At 54.7% G+C, this 14,860-nt stretch overlaps 1 protein-coding gene across 1 annotated transcript in view; it reads left to right on the top strand.

The window, feature by feature from the left end:
- Positions 1-14,860, top strand: part of LOC139232968 (lipocalin-like) — a 74,345-nt gene that overhangs the window by 20,285 nt on the left and 39,200 nt on the right. The window contains exons 2-4 of the mRNA XM_070863466.1: positions 7,027-7,187; positions 12,048-12,187; positions 13,064-13,140. Of these exons, the coding sequence (XP_070719567.1) occupies positions 7,095-7,187; positions 12,048-12,187; positions 13,064-13,140 (310 nt within the window). The 5' untranslated portion in view covers positions 7,027-7,094. The remainder of the gene's footprint in view (positions 1-7,026; positions 7,188-12,047; positions 12,188-13,063; positions 13,141-14,860) is intronic.

A 14,860-nucleotide genomic window follows, 5' to 3' on the forward strand; every position in this document is an offset into this window, starting at 1 on the left:
TGCTTGATGGTTTGCACTACTCTCTCTGCCTGACCATTGGACGCTGGTTTAAATGGGGCAGATGTGACATGTTTGATCCCGTTGCGGGTCATGAATTCTTTGAACTCAGCACTGGTGAAACTTGGCCCGTTGTCGCTCACCAGGACATCGGATAAGCCGTGTGTGGCAAACATGGCCCGCAGCCTTTCAGTGGTGTAGCGGACGTGCTAGCTGACATTATCTCACATTCAATCCACTTGGAGTACACGTCTACAACCACAAGGAACATTTTACCCAAGAACGGGCCTGCATAGTCGACGTGTACCCTAGACCACGGTTTGGAGGGCCAAGACCATAAATTTAGCGGCGCCTCCCTGAGTACATTGCTTAACTGCGAGCATGTATTACATCTGTGAACGCAGGACTCTAAGTCCGCATCGATACCGGGCCACCACACGTGGGATCTGGCTATCACTTTCATCATTACGATGCCTGGGTGGGTACTGTGGAGGTCATTGATGAATTAGTCTCTGCCCTTCTTGGGGACCACTACTCGATTGCCCCACAAAAGGCAGTCTGCCTGTATAGACATTTCACCTTTGCGCCGCTGGAACGGCTTTATCTCTTCCTGCATTTCCACTGGGACAGTGGACCAGCTCCCGTGAAGCACACAGCTTTTGACGAGAGATAATAAGGGGTCTTGGCTTGTCCAGGTTTTGATCTGCTAGGCAGTGCCGGATGATTGCTCACTCTCAAATGCTTCCATAACTATGGCTAGATCTGCGGGCTGCGCCATTTCCACCCCCGTAGTGGGCAATGGCAGCCTACTGAGAGCATCGGCGCAGTTTTCCGTGCCTGGCCTGTGGCAGATGGCGTAGTTGTATGCGGACAACATGAGCGCCCATCTCTGGATGCAGGCCAATGTGTTGGTATTTATCCCTTTACTCTCAGAAAACAGGAATATAAGTGGTTTATGGTCAGTTTCCAATTCGAATTTTAGCCCAAAAAGATATTGATGCATTTTCTTTACCACATAGACACACGCTAACGCTTCTTTCTCAATCATGCTGTAGGCTCTCTCAGCCTTGGACAGATTCCTGGATGCATAAGCAACGGTTGCAGTTTCCCAAACTCATTGGTTTGTTGCAATACACACCCGATGCCATATGACGACGCATCACATGCTGGTACCAAACGTTTACATGGATCGTACAAAACAAGTGATCAGCCCCTGCGTATGCTGTGGGAGCAGTGATCAGCCTCATGGCGTGGTGTGGGAGCAGTGATCAGCCTCATGGTGTGGGAGCAGTGATCAGCCTCTGGGCATGGTGTGGGAGCAGTGATCAGCCTCTGGGAGTGATGTGGGAGCAGTGATCAGCCTCATGGCGTGGTGTGGGAGCAGTGATCAGCCTCATGGTGTGGGAGCAGTGATCAGCCTCTGGGCATGGTGTGGGAGCAGTGATCAGCCTCTGGGCATGGTGTGGGAGCAGTGATCAGTCTCTGGGTATGGTGTGGGAGCAGTGATCAGTCTCTGGGTATGGTGTGGGAGCAGTGATCAGCCTCATGGTGTGGGAGCAGTGATCAGTCTCTGGGCGTGGTGTGGGAGCAATGATCAGCCTCATGGTGTGGGAGCAGTGACCAGCCTCTGGGAATGGTGTGGGAGCAGTGATCAGCCTCTGGGCGTGGTGTGGGAGCAGTGATCAGCCTCATGGTGTGGGAGCAGTGATCAGTCTCTGGGTATGGTGTGGGAGCAGTGATCAGTCTCTGGGTATGGTGTGGGAGCAATGACCAGCCTCATGGTGTGGGAGCAGTGATCAGCCTCTGGGCATGGTGTGGGAGCAGTGATCAGCCTCTGGGTATGGTGTGGGAGCAATGATCAGCCTCATGGTGTGGGAGCAGTGATCAGCCTCTGGGCATGGTGTGGGAGCAGTGATCAGCCTCTGGGTATGGTGTGGGAGCAATGATCAGCCTCATGGTGTGGGAGCAGTGATCAGCCTCTGGGCATGGTGTGGGAGCAGTGATCAGCCTCTGGGCGTGGTGTGGGAGCAGTGATCAGCCTCTGGGCGTGGTGTGGGAGCAGTGATCAGCCTCTGGGTATGGTGTGGGAGCAGTGATCAGCCTCATGGTGTGGGAGCAGTGATCAGTCTCTGGGTATGGTGTGGGAGCAGTGATCAGCCTCATGGTGTGGGAGCAGTGATCAGCCTCATGGTGTGGGAGCAGTGATCAGCCTCTGGGTATGGTGTGGGAGCAGTGATCAGCCTCATGGTATGGGAGCAGTGATCAGTCTTTGGGTATGATGTGGGAGCAGTGATCAGCCTCATGGTGTGGGAGCAGTGATCAGCCTCTGGGTATGGTGTGGGAGCAGTGATCAGCCTCATGGTGTGGGAGCAGTGATCAGCCTCATGGTGTGGGAGCAGTGATCAGCCTCTGGGTATGGTGTGGGAGCAGTGATCAGCCTCATGGTATGGGAGCAGTGATCAGTCTTTGGGTATGATGTGGGAGCAGTGATCAGCCTCATGGTGTGGGAGCAGTGATCAGTCTCTGGGTATGGTGTGGGAGCAGTGATCAGCCTCATGGTGTGGGAGCAGTGATCAGCCTCATGGTGTGGGAGCAGTGATCAGCCTCTGGGTATGATGTGGGAGCAGTGATCAGCCTCATGGTGTGGGAGCAGTGATCAGCCTCTGGGTATGGTGTGGGAGCAGTGATCAGCCTCTGGGTATGGTGTGGGAGCAGTGATCAGCCTCATGGTGTGGGAGCAGTGATCAGCCTCTGGGCATGGTGTGGGAGCAGTGATCAGCCTCTGGGCATGGTGTGGGAGCAGTGATCAGCCTCTGGGTATGGTGTGGGAGCAGTGATCAGCCTCTGGGTATGGTGTGGGAGCAGTGATCAGCCTCTGGGCATGGTGTGGGAGCAGTGATCAGCCTCTGGGTATGGTGTGGGAGCAGTGATCAGCCTCTGGGCATGGTGTGGGAGCAGTGATCAGCCTCTGGGCATGGTGTGGGAGCAGTGATCAGCCTCATGGTGTGGGAGCAGTGATCAGTCTCTGGGTATGGTGTGGGAGCAGTGATCAGCCTCTGGGCATGGTGTGGGAGCAGTGATCAGTCTCTGGGCATGGTGTGGGAGCAGTGACCAGCCTCTGGGCATGGTGTGGGAGCAGTGATCAGTCTCTGGGCGTGGTGTGGGAGCAGTGATCAGCCTCTGGGCGTGGTGTGGGAGCAGTGATCAGTCTCTGGGCATGGTGTGGGAGCAGTGATCAGCCTCTGGGCGTGGTGTGGGAGCAGTGATCAGCCTCATGGTGTGGGAGCAGTGATCAGCCTCTGGGCGTGGTGTGGGAGCAGTGATCAGCTATGTTATGAATGATGGGCAGGAAAAACCAGTTGTCTTTCCATCGCATACGCTCAACAAAAGTGAACAAAACTATGCCCAGATTGAGAAAGAGGCGTTGGTGATTATATTTGGTATTATAAAGTTTCAGCAGTTTCTTTTGGGATGCCAATGCAGGCCAGTAACCAATCACAAACTGTTACTAACTATCGTAGGCCTAAAGGCAGCAATTCCATCTATAGCGGCTTCCAGGATGCAAAGATGGGCTATTTTATTGTCTCAGTCTAATTACAGAATCGAATATCGCAAGTCAGAGCAGAATGCAGTGCCGGAAGCCTTTTCAAGGATGCCTGATGAAGATTGTGAAATTGGCCCGAACAGTCGATCTTCATTCTAGATGTTGTTGATGATGAGTTTCCGTTCACCGCCTCTGTTACTGTAGAGCACACACAGCAAGTTGCCACGTTACAGCGGACCTATGAGCACACCCTGCGAGGGTGGTCTGACGATCAGACGCATGTCATTGAGGAGATAAAGCCCTTTTATAATCATCATCACGAATTATCATGTGAGCAGGGATGTCTAAAATGGGGCCTGAGAGTAGTCGTTCCCAGTGCACTATGGGCCAAAGTTTTACTGGAACTTCATGGTGAACATACTGGCATCGTAGGCATGAAAGCGGTGGCCTGGAGTTTTGTTTATTGGCCTAGGTTGGATAAAGACTTAGAAGTATTAGTGAGTAAATGTACTATGTGACAAGACTGCACGACCATGCCAGCTAAAACAGCGCTGCAAACATGGACTTGGCCAACGAGACCATTCCAAAGAATACATACTGATTTTTGCGAGAGGGGCAGTGATAATTTTCTGGTTCTAATCGATAACCATTCGAAGTGGCTGGAGGTACGGTATATGGGGTCATCGATGAGTACAGAACATACCCTGGATGAATTGCAGGATATTTTTGCATGCCATGGCCTGTCTGAAGAAATGGTGTCAGATAATGGGCCGCAATTTCAGTCCATGCAATTTGAGAATTTTGCCAGACACAACGGTATCAAACACACGTTGGCAGCACCGTATCATCCTGCTTCGAATGGTGCAGCTGAAAGGTCGGTCAGGATTGTCAAGGAGGCTTTGCGGAAACAAGTTCTACAGACTGGATCATCGGTGAACATGAAGCACAGGGTAACGAATTTTCTTTTCAAATACAGAGCTATGCCTCATTCTACAACAGGGTACACACCTGCTGAATTATTGATGAGGCGTAGGCTGAGGACGCGACTCAATTTATTGCAACCGAACTTGTCTGATCAGGTAGAGAAGGCACAATCGGTGCAGAAACATCATTATCATTCTGGTATTAAAGAGCGGTGTTTTCAGATGGATGATCAGGTCAGACTTCTCAGTGCGTCGAAAAGGGCAAGTCCACACAAATGGGACATTGGTACAATTATTCAGGTATGTGGCACCAAGCAGTACTTGGTCAAAATTGGTGACTATATCAGGAAGGTTCATGTGGATCAAATGTTGCTGGCAAGTGATGCACCTTCGGTACCACGAGTGGATAATTATGAGCCTGACTTGGACGATGATCAGAGTGAGTTGGCAGGTCCAAGTACTTCAATGGTCACAACGCAGTCACAACATCCATGTCCACACCAACTCAGCCGACTGAAGGCGCTTCTGCGGGTATGGGACAATCTCGCAGAGACTCCGTATCTTCCGAGAGGGGAGGTGTGGGGGCTGGGAGGGTGGGGGGGGGGTGGAGTTGAGATGATCAAACGCAAACCAACTAGACAGGATATTGATAACTGGCAATATCAAGATCTTCGGAAGAAAGTTAACACTAGGATGGATGTGAGGGTTCCAAGGAAACTAAAGTGGACACAGGAAGATAGAGGTCAGGAATCCTGGGCTATACACCCTGAAAACAGAAATTCCCCAAGACAGTCTCCGGAGTCAAGTAAGAATGTAGAAAAAGGGCATTACCAGCCAACTGCAAAGAAATGGAGGTCGGAGCAGGAGGAAGCTAAAAGCTTACAATAAGATACTTGAGCTCAGCAGCCGAATTTGTAAAATTGTAATCATAAGTTACCTTTTGAAATATTGTATAAATACATTGCTTCTAAAAAAAGGAAAGCAGTGAAATATATGCACCTGTGAGTATGCTCACAGGTTTGTAGAGCTGTTGAAAGAGGCTGCTCCTCAATTTCTGGCTGCACTTCAGTCCCACGCTCCTGATCTTTGGGCACCCTGTGCGGAGGGGAGCGGGTAGGTCCGAGGGCCTCCTCGTAGGACTGCTCCTGGGCACGGCCAAGGGGGCCATCAGCCGGTCCAGGCAGCGGGCGGTCGAGGGGGTCGTTCAGCCTGACTGCCTGCCTCTCTTCCGTGCCTACATCCGGGCCAGGGCGTCCCTGGAGATGGAGCACGCGGTGTCCACCGGTACGCTCACGGCCTTCCGCGAGAGGTGGGCGCCGGAGGGACTGGAGTGCATCATCACCCCCGGCAACCAAATTTTAATTTGATTTTATGTTTTAAAGTTTAATTTGTTTTAAATGCTGGGTTTAGTGTCCCCCAAAAGATAGGGGGCACTTGTAAATTATGGTTTTAGAGCCCAAAAAAACCACAATAAAAAACTACAAAAATACAAACCCCCCCCCCCCCAAAAAAAAAGGGCCTTGTGAAATGTTTGTAGTGTCCCCCAGATCGGGGGGCACTTGATTTAATGTTGATTTTGTTTACTCAAAAAGAGTTGTAGAGCTGTTGAAAGAGGCTGCTCCTCAAATTCTATTTGCACTTCAGTCCCACGCTCCTGATCTTTGGGCACCCTGTGCAGAGGGGAGCGGGCAGGTCGGAAGGCCTCCTCGTAAGACTGCTCCTGGGTACGGCCAAGTTGGCCATTAACCGGTCCAGGCAGCGGGCGGTCGAGGGGGTCGTTCAGCCCGACTGCCTGCCTCTCTTCCGCGGTTACATCCGAGCCAGGGTGTCCCTGGAGATGGAGCACGCGGTGTCCACCGGTACGCTCGCGGCCTTCCACGAGAGGTGGGCGCCGGAGGGACTGGAGTGCATCATCACCCCCGGCAACCAAATTTTAATTTGATTTGTTTTACGTCCAAAGCTTCATTTTTTTACTGTGTCGGTTTTAGTGCCCCTTTAATGAGGGGGCAATAGATTTTTATTTGATTTACAAGTGCAACTAAAATAGTTGTAGAGCTGTTGAGTTGGAAGTGGTTTAGCCAGTCATGTGATGTTCACAAGACTCAATAAAACCCCAGCCAGTTGGGTTCAGGGGATCAATGATGGTTATGAGCCTGGTGGATGAACTGGTAATGCGTAGTGTAATTGTTAAACCTTTGCTATTCCCCATACCCTTTAATATCCCATCCAGTCTAATCCCTTTCTCCCCCTCACTCTCCATATCCTTTAATATCCCTCCAGTTTAATCCTACTCTCCTGCTTACTCCCCTAAGGGTTAAAACAGATTTGAGAGACCAGAATTAGTGAGGGTAGGATCTAATTGTTGTGTATTTGGATGTTCGTGTGACTGAGATCTGGTGTGTGTGTCTGGATGTTCGTGTGACTGGGATCTGATGTGTGTGACTTGAAATATATGCGTGTTGTCCTTGAGCCCACTTTCCCGCAGTGTCATGTGTGAGATTGAAATGAGTTCAGGATGTTGTTGGGTGCGGCTCACTCTGCGAGTTTTTCTCCTTTATAAAGATGAGCTCCCAGCCGACTGTGAGAAGGACAATCTCTCCGAGTGTGTGGCAGCTCCAGGATCAGCAGCAATGGACAAGGTGTTGTGTGCCGCTCTGGCCCTCTTCTGTATTCTCGCTGTGAACGGGGAAGTCCAGGTGCAGAGCAACTTCAACATCAACCAGGTACTTGGGGGGACTGCGTCACTCCGTGTTTTGTCACTTTCTCTCCCTCTCAAGGCAATGTCCAGGCGGGCATGGGATCCTGGGAGATTGCCCTCGCCCACATACAATCAACCTGTCCATTATTCACTGCCCATCGCTCAGGGGAACATCTCACAGCGTGTCCATGGGGGGAGGAATGGAGGATGTGGGCTGAGATCGCTGCACCAACATTTCACAGAGAGAGAGAGCAAGGCACAGGGAGGATTGGAAAACCCGGATATCAGTGCAGGGCACATTCCAGTGCACGTAGGAGCTGATTCAAGTGATGGGTGGAGATTGGGGTTTGAGGGTGGGTGTCAGTGTGGGGGAGGGGGTCGGGGTGTCAGTGTGGGTGTCAGTGTGTGGGTGGGTGTCAGTGTGTGGGTGGGGGTCGGGGTGTGAGGGTGTGGATCAGTATGTGGGTGGGGGTCAGTGTGTGGGTGGGGGTCGGGGTGTGGGTGGGAGTCAGTCTGTTGGTGGGGGTCATTGTGTGGGTGGGGGTCATTGTGTGGGTGGGGGTCGGGGTGTGTGAGTGGTGATCAGTGTTTGGGTGGGGGTCATTGTGTGGGTGAGGGTCGGGGTATGTGGGTGGGGATCAGTGTTTGGGTGGGGGTCATTGTGTGGGTGGGGGTCGGGGCGTGACGGTGGGGGTCGGGATATGTGTGTGGGGGATAGTGTGAGGGTGGGGGTCGGGGTGTGTGGGTGGCGGTCAGGGTGTGAGGGTGGGGGTCAGGGTGTCGGTGGGGGTCGGGGTATGAGGGTCAGGGTGTGGGGGTCGGGGTGTGAGGGTTGGGTTGTGTGGGTGGGGGTCGGGGTGTGGGTGGGGGTCATTGTGTGGGTGGGGGTCGGTGTGTGTGGGTGGGGATCTGTGTTTGGGTGGGGGTCATTGTGTGGGTGGGGGTCGGGGTGTAAGGGTGGGGGTCAGGGTGTGGGTGGGGGTTGGGGTGTGAGGGTTGGGTTGTGTGGGTGGGGGCCGGGGTATGGGTGGGGGTCGGGGTATGAGGGTCAGGGTGTGGGGGTCGGGGTGTGAGGGTTGGGTTGTGTGGGTGGGGGCCGGGGTGTGGGTGGGGGTCAGTTTGTGGATGGGGGTTGGGGTGTGTGGGTGGGGGTCGGGGTGTGTGGGTGGGGGTCGGGGTGTGGGTGGGAGTCAGTTTGTGGATGGGGGTCGGGGTGTGTGGGTGGGGGTCGGGGTGTGTGGGTGGGGGTCGGGGTGTGGGTGGGAGTCATTGTGTGAGTGGGGGTCATTGTGTGGGTGGGGGTCATTGTGTGGGTGGGGGTCATTGTGTGGGTGTGGATCAGTGTTTGGGTGGGGATCATTGTGTGGGTGGGGGTCGGGGTGTGAGGGTGGGGGTCGGGATCTGAGTGTGGGGGATAGTGTGAGGGTGGAGATTGGGTTGTGAGGGTGGGGGTCGGGGTGTGAGGGTGAGGGTCATGGTGTGGGTGGGGGCCATTGTGTGGGTGGGGTCATTGTGTGGGTGGGGGTCATTGTGTGGGTGTGGATCAGTGTTTGGGTGGGGATCATTGTGTGGATGGGGGTCGGGGTGTGAGGGCGGGGATCGGGATGTGTGTGTGGGGGATAGTGTGTGGGTGGGGGTCGGGGTATGAGGGTCAGGGTGTGGGGGTTGGGGTGTGAGGGTTGGGTTTTGTGGGTGGGGGTCGGGGTGTGGGTGGGGGTCCGGGTGTGAGGGTCAGGGTGTGGGTGTCGGGGTGTGGGTGGGGATTGGGGTGTGGGTGGGGGTCGGGGTGTGGGTGGGGATCGGGGTGTGGGTGGGGGTCGGGGTGTGGGTGGGGGTCAGGGTGTGAGTGGGGATTGGTGTGTGGGTGGGGTCGGGGTGTGTGGGTAGGGGTCAGGGTGTCGGTGGGGGTCGGGGTATGAGGGTCAGGGTTGTGTGGGTGGGGGTCGGGGTGTGGGTGGGGGTCATTGTGTGGGTGGGGGTCAGGGTGTGTGGTTGGGGATCAGTGTTTGGGTGGGGGTCATTGTGTGGGTGGGGGTCGGGGTGTGAGGGTGGGGGTCGGGATGTCTGTGTGGGGGATAGTGTGAGGGTGGGGGTTGGGGTGTGTGGGTGGGGGTCAGGGTGTGAGGGTGGGGGTCAGGGTGTGGGTGGGGGTTGGGGTGTGAGGGTTGGGTTGTGTGGGTGAGGGCCGGGGTGTGGGTGGGAGTCGGGGTATGAGGGTCAGGGTGTGAGGGTCGGGGTGTGAGGGTTGGGTTGTGTGGGTGGGGGTCAGTTTGTGGATCGGGGTTGGGGTGTGTGGGTGGGGGTCGGGGTGTGAGGGTGGAGGTCATGGTGTGGGTGGGGGTCATTGTGTGGGTGGGGTCATTGTGTGGGTGGGGGTCATTGTGTGGGTGTGGATCAGTGTTTGGGTGGGGATCATTGTGTGGGTGGGGGTCGGGGTGTGAGGGTGGGGGTCGGGATGTGTGTGTGGGGGATAGTGTGAGGGTGGAGATTGGGGTGTGAGGGTGGGGGTCAGGGTGTGAGGGTGGGGGTCATGGTGTGGGTGGGGGTCATTGTGTGGGTGGGGTCATTGTGTGGTTGGGGGTCATTGTGTGGGTGTGGATCAGTGTTTGGGTGGGGATCATTGTGTGGGTGGGGGTCGGGGTGTGAGGGTGGGAGTCGGGATGTGTGTGTGGGGGATAGTGTGAGGGTGGGGGTCGGGATGTGTGGGTGGGGGTCGGGGTGTGAGGGTGGGGGTCAGGGTGTGGGTGGTGGTCGGGGTATGAGGGTCAGGGTGTGGGGGTCGGGGTGTGAGGGTTGGGTTGTGTGGGTGGGGGTCGGGGTGTGGGTGGGAGTCCGGGTGTGAGGGTCAGGGTGTGGGGGTCGGGGTGTGGGTGGGGATTGGGGTGTGGGTGGGGGTCGGGGTGTGGGTGGGGATCGGGGTGTGGGTGGGGGTCGGGGTGTGGGTGGGGGTCGGGGTGTGGGTGGGGGTCGGGGTGTGAGTGGGGATTGGTGTGTGGGTGGGGTCGAGGTGTGTGGGTAGGGGTCGGTGTGTGGGTAGGGGTCAGTGTGTGGGTGGGGGTCAGTGTGTGGATGGGGGTCGGGGTGTGTAGGTGGGGGTCGGGGTGTGTAGGTGGGGGTCAGTTTGTGGATGGGGGTCATTGTGTGGATGGGGGTCATTGTGTGGGTGGGGGTCATTGTGTGGGTGGGGGTCGGGGTATGAATGTGGGGGTCGGGATGTGTGTGTGGGGGATAGTGTGAGGGTGGGGGTCGGGATGTGAGGGTGGTGGTCGGGGTATGAGGGTCAGGGTGTGGGGGTCGGGGTGTGAGGGTTGGGTTGTGTGGGTGGGGGTCGGGGTGTGGGTGGGGGTCCGGGTGTGAGGGTCAGGTTGCGGGGGTCGGGGTGTGGGTGAGGGTCTGGGTGTGTGGGTCAGGGTGTGGGGGTCGGGGTGTGGGTGGGGGTCGGGGTGTGGGTGGGGGTCCGGGTGTGGGTGGGGATTGGGGTGTGGGTGGGGGTCGGGGTGTGGGTGGGGGTCAGTGTGTGGGTGGTGGTGGGGGTGTGGGTGGGGGTCGGGCTGTGTGGGTGGGGGTCAATGTGTGGGTGGGGGTCGGGGTGTGTGGGTGGTAGTCAGTTTGTGGGTGGGGGCCAGTGTGAGGGTGGGGGTCGGGGTGTGTGGGTGGGGGTCGGGGTGTGTGGGTGGGAGTCAGTGTGAGGGAGGGGGTCGGGCTGTGTGGGTGGGGGTCGGGGTGTGAGGGTGGGGGTCGGGGTGTGTGGGTGGGGGTCGGGGTGTGAGGGTGGGGGTCGGGGTGTGTGGGTGGGGGTTGGGGAGAAGGGTGAGTTTGAGCTTTGTCGCCTGTGATTCGTAGTTACTGTAGCAAAAGAGGAGAATGTAAAGTTTGATTGGCGTTGAAAGGTGTGCACAGCATGCGTCTAAAACCGGTGTTAGGGGTCTTGCGTATTCAAAATGAGGTCCTAATGGCAGATTTAGAGGGGGATCGGAGGGGGGGTCGGAGGGCGAGTGGAGGGGGAGGGGAGGGGGAGGGGATCGGGAGAGGGAGCAAAGGGAATGGGTAAGGGAGCTGGGGGGATCGGGAGGGGAGGGGGATCAGAGACATGTGTGGGGGAGGGGAGGTGGATGGGTGGGGGAGGGGATGTATGGGGGGAATTGAATCGGGGATATAAATGGGTGGAGCTTGTGTTGTGCATGCCCAGCTCTCCTGGGTTTGAGCGACCGAACCAGCTGTCTGAACAATTTATGTTTCTGTGGAAGCAATAGGAGCTCATACTGACAACACCCCTCTGATCCCTCTCCCCTCCCCACCCGATCCCCTTCCCCTCCCCTACTAAACCCCCTCTCCTCCTCCACCCACCCCCTCCCCTACCCCTCCGACCCCCTCCTCTCCCGATCTCCTCCCCTCCCCCACTCATCCTCCTCCCCTCCCCCACCCATCCTCCTCCCCTACTCCTCCGATCCGTCTCCCCTCCCGATCCCCTCCCCCTCCGATCCATCTCTCCTGCACCCCCCCCCACCCATCTTGCTCCCCTACCCCTCCCTTCTGATCCTCTCTCCCCCTCCCCTCCCCTACCCCTCCCTCCCGATCCTCTCTCCTACCCCACCCATTCCCCCCTCCCCTGCCCCTCCCCTCTCCCTCTGATCCCCCCAGCAGTTCAGTCGGGAACCGTTATGCTTATTGCAGGCTGCCTGGAGAACCTCAGTCACTCTGCCTGTATCCAGCAGATCACTGCTGCCTTGCAGGACACAGCCAGTAAATCCCTCCCTCTCACACTGACAAGCAGGACTTGCAGGACGACAATGCAGTTTTTAAACTTAGATTAGCTCAAAGTCTAAGGCAGCAAGGCTTGTACCGTAGTCGGTGTTCTGATGTGTACGGATCCATTTGTGCTCAGTTTCTAGGGAAGTGGTACATCATCGGGATGGCTTCTGATGCCCGCTGGTTCACCACCAGGAAGGAGAAGTTTCAGATGAGCACGATTCTCATGAAACCTGCTGAGAACGACACAGTTGAGACCATTTTGACCAAACAAAAGTAAGGATATAAAAGCTGATATAGTTCCAAGCATAACTCAACTCCCGAGGACAGAACGATCCAATCGCTTCAATCCTTGAGCCCCCATCATTCCCACACAGAGAAACTTAGGGCAGCCATTGACTCCCCACAAACATTGCCCAATCAAACACAGAAAGGATGCAGAAATAGACATGTGAATATAAACTCTTCAAAATGTAATTTAATAAAGACTAGAATGAACATCAAGAATTCTCTATGTGAGAAGGGAAGATCTTGTCTAATACGGCATACTTTACATATTAAGGGACAGAGAGGATGAGGGACTTGGGGGGGGTGGTTGGTGGGGGGGTAGGTGAGATTGAGGGATATTGTCTAGTCTAATTTCACTCCACTGCTCACTACCTATAACCTTTAATAGCCCACCCACTCTAATCCTACAATCTCGCTGACTCACCAAACCCTATAATATCCCATGTACTCGAATCCCACTCTCCTGCTCACTCCACAGAGGGACCAGTCACATTTCAGTAAGCACACAGCCCAGAGTCCAGAGTGGCCCCAGAGTGGGCCTAGAGCGGGCCCAGAGCGGGCCCAGAGCGAGTCCAGAGTGGGCCAAGAGTGGGCCCAGAGTCCAGAGTGAGCCCAGAGTGGGCCCACAGCCCAGAGTGGGCCCAGAGCGAGCCCAGAGCAGGCCCAGGGCGAGCTCAGAGTGAGCCAGAGCCCAGAGTGGGCTCAGAGTGAGCCCAGAGCCCATATCCTGCTCCGAGATGTATGATTAATGACAAAGAGGCTAGATGGATTGCAATGTGGTTTCAGAATAAAAGTGACCATTATCTCTAAGCTTTGTAAATCTCTCAGAATCTCATCAGACTGTTAATATATTTATTTTTGCAGGTGTGGGGAGTGCTATCAGATAATCTTTCCCTACAAGAAGACGGAGCAGGAAGGACGATTCAAGTTCCACAGTGACCGTCAGTACCCAGCTCAACATACGCTGCTTTGAGGCTTCGCGCACGTCACTCGATCCCGCCTTATTTTGCTCGCAGGAAACCTCTATCCTTACATCTCCTCTCAACTCAAACTCTGACCCACCTTTCATGCCCAACTGTATCTACAATTACATCGTAACAGGAGGTCATTCAGCCCCTCAAGCCTGTTATGCAGGAACAGGAGAAGGCCATTTAGCCCCTCGTGCCTGTTACATAGGAACAAGAGCAGGAGGAGGCCCCTTGACTCATTACATTAGGAACAGTAGGAGGCCATTCAGCCCCTTAGGCCTGTTACATAGGAACAGGAGGTCATTCAGCCCCTTGAGATTGTTACATACATAAGAACATAAGAAATAGGAGCAGGAGTAGGCCATTTGGTCCCTCGAACCTGCTCCACCTTTCAATAAATTCATGGCTGATCTGATCTTGGCCTCAACCGCACTTCCCTGCCTGCGCCCCATAACCCTTTCTTCCCTTATTGTTCAAAAATCTATCTACCTCTACCTTAAACATATTCAATGACCCAGCCTCCACAGCTCTCTGGGGTAAATAATTCCAAAGATTCACGACCCTCTGAGCGAAAAAATTCCTCCTCATCTCTGTTTTAATTCTGAAACAATGCCCTTGAGTTCTAGATTGCCCCACGAGGGAAAACATCCTCTCTGCATCTACCCTGTCAAACCCCCTCAGTACTTTATACGTTTGAAGAAGATCACTTCTCATTCTTCTAAACTCCAATGTGTATAGGCCCAGCCTGCTCAACCTTTCTTTGTATGACAACCCCTTCATCTCAGGAATCATCGTTGTGAACCTTCTCTGAACTGCCTCCAATGCAAGTATATCCCTCCTTAAATAAGGAGACCAAAACTATACGCAGTACTCCAGGTGTGGCCTCACCAACACCCTGTACAGTTGCAGCAGGACTTCCCTACCTTTACACGCCATCCCCCTTACACTAAAGGCCAACATTCCATTTGCCTTCCTGATTACTTGCTGTACCTGCATGCTAACTTTTTGTGTTTCATGTACAAGGACCCCCAGATCCCTCTGTACCGCAGCACTTTGTAATCTCTCCCCATTTAAATAATAATTCGCTTTTTTTTTAACTGGAGGAGGCTATTCAGCTCCTTGAGACTGTTATATAGGAACAGGAGGAGGCTATTCAGCCCCTAGAGACTGTTATATAGGAAAAGGAGGAGGCCATTCAGCCCTTTGAGCCTATTATATAGGAACAGGAGGAGGCCATTCAGCCGCTCGAGACTGTTATATAGGAACAAGAGGAAGCTATTCAGCCCCTAGAGACTGTTATATAGGAACAGGAGGAGGCCATTCAGCCCTTTGAGCCTGTTATATAGGAACAGAAGGAGGCCATTCAGCCCTGCAAGCCTGTTGTATAGGAACAGGAGGAGGCCATTCAGCCCCTTGAGCCTGTTATATAGGAACAGGAGGAGGCCATTCAGCCCTGCAAGCCTGTTGTTTAGGAACAGGAGGAGGCCATTCAGCCCCTTGAGATTGTTACATAGAAACAGGAGGAGGCCATTCAGCCCCTCGAGACTGTTATATAGGAACAGGAGGAGGCCATTCAGCCCCTCGAGACTGTTATATAGGAACAGGAGGAGGCCATTCAGCTCCTCGAGACTGTTATATAGGAACAGGAGGAGGCCATTCAGCTCCTCGAGACTGTTGTATTGGAACAGGAGGA

This window comes from Pristiophorus japonicus, chromosome 20, assembly GCF_044704955.1.
Source record: "Pristiophorus japonicus isolate sPriJap1 chromosome 20, sPriJap1.hap1, whole genome shotgun sequence".
Lineage (NCBI taxonomy): Eukaryota > Metazoa > Chordata > Chondrichthyes > Pristiophoridae > Pristiophorus > Pristiophorus japonicus.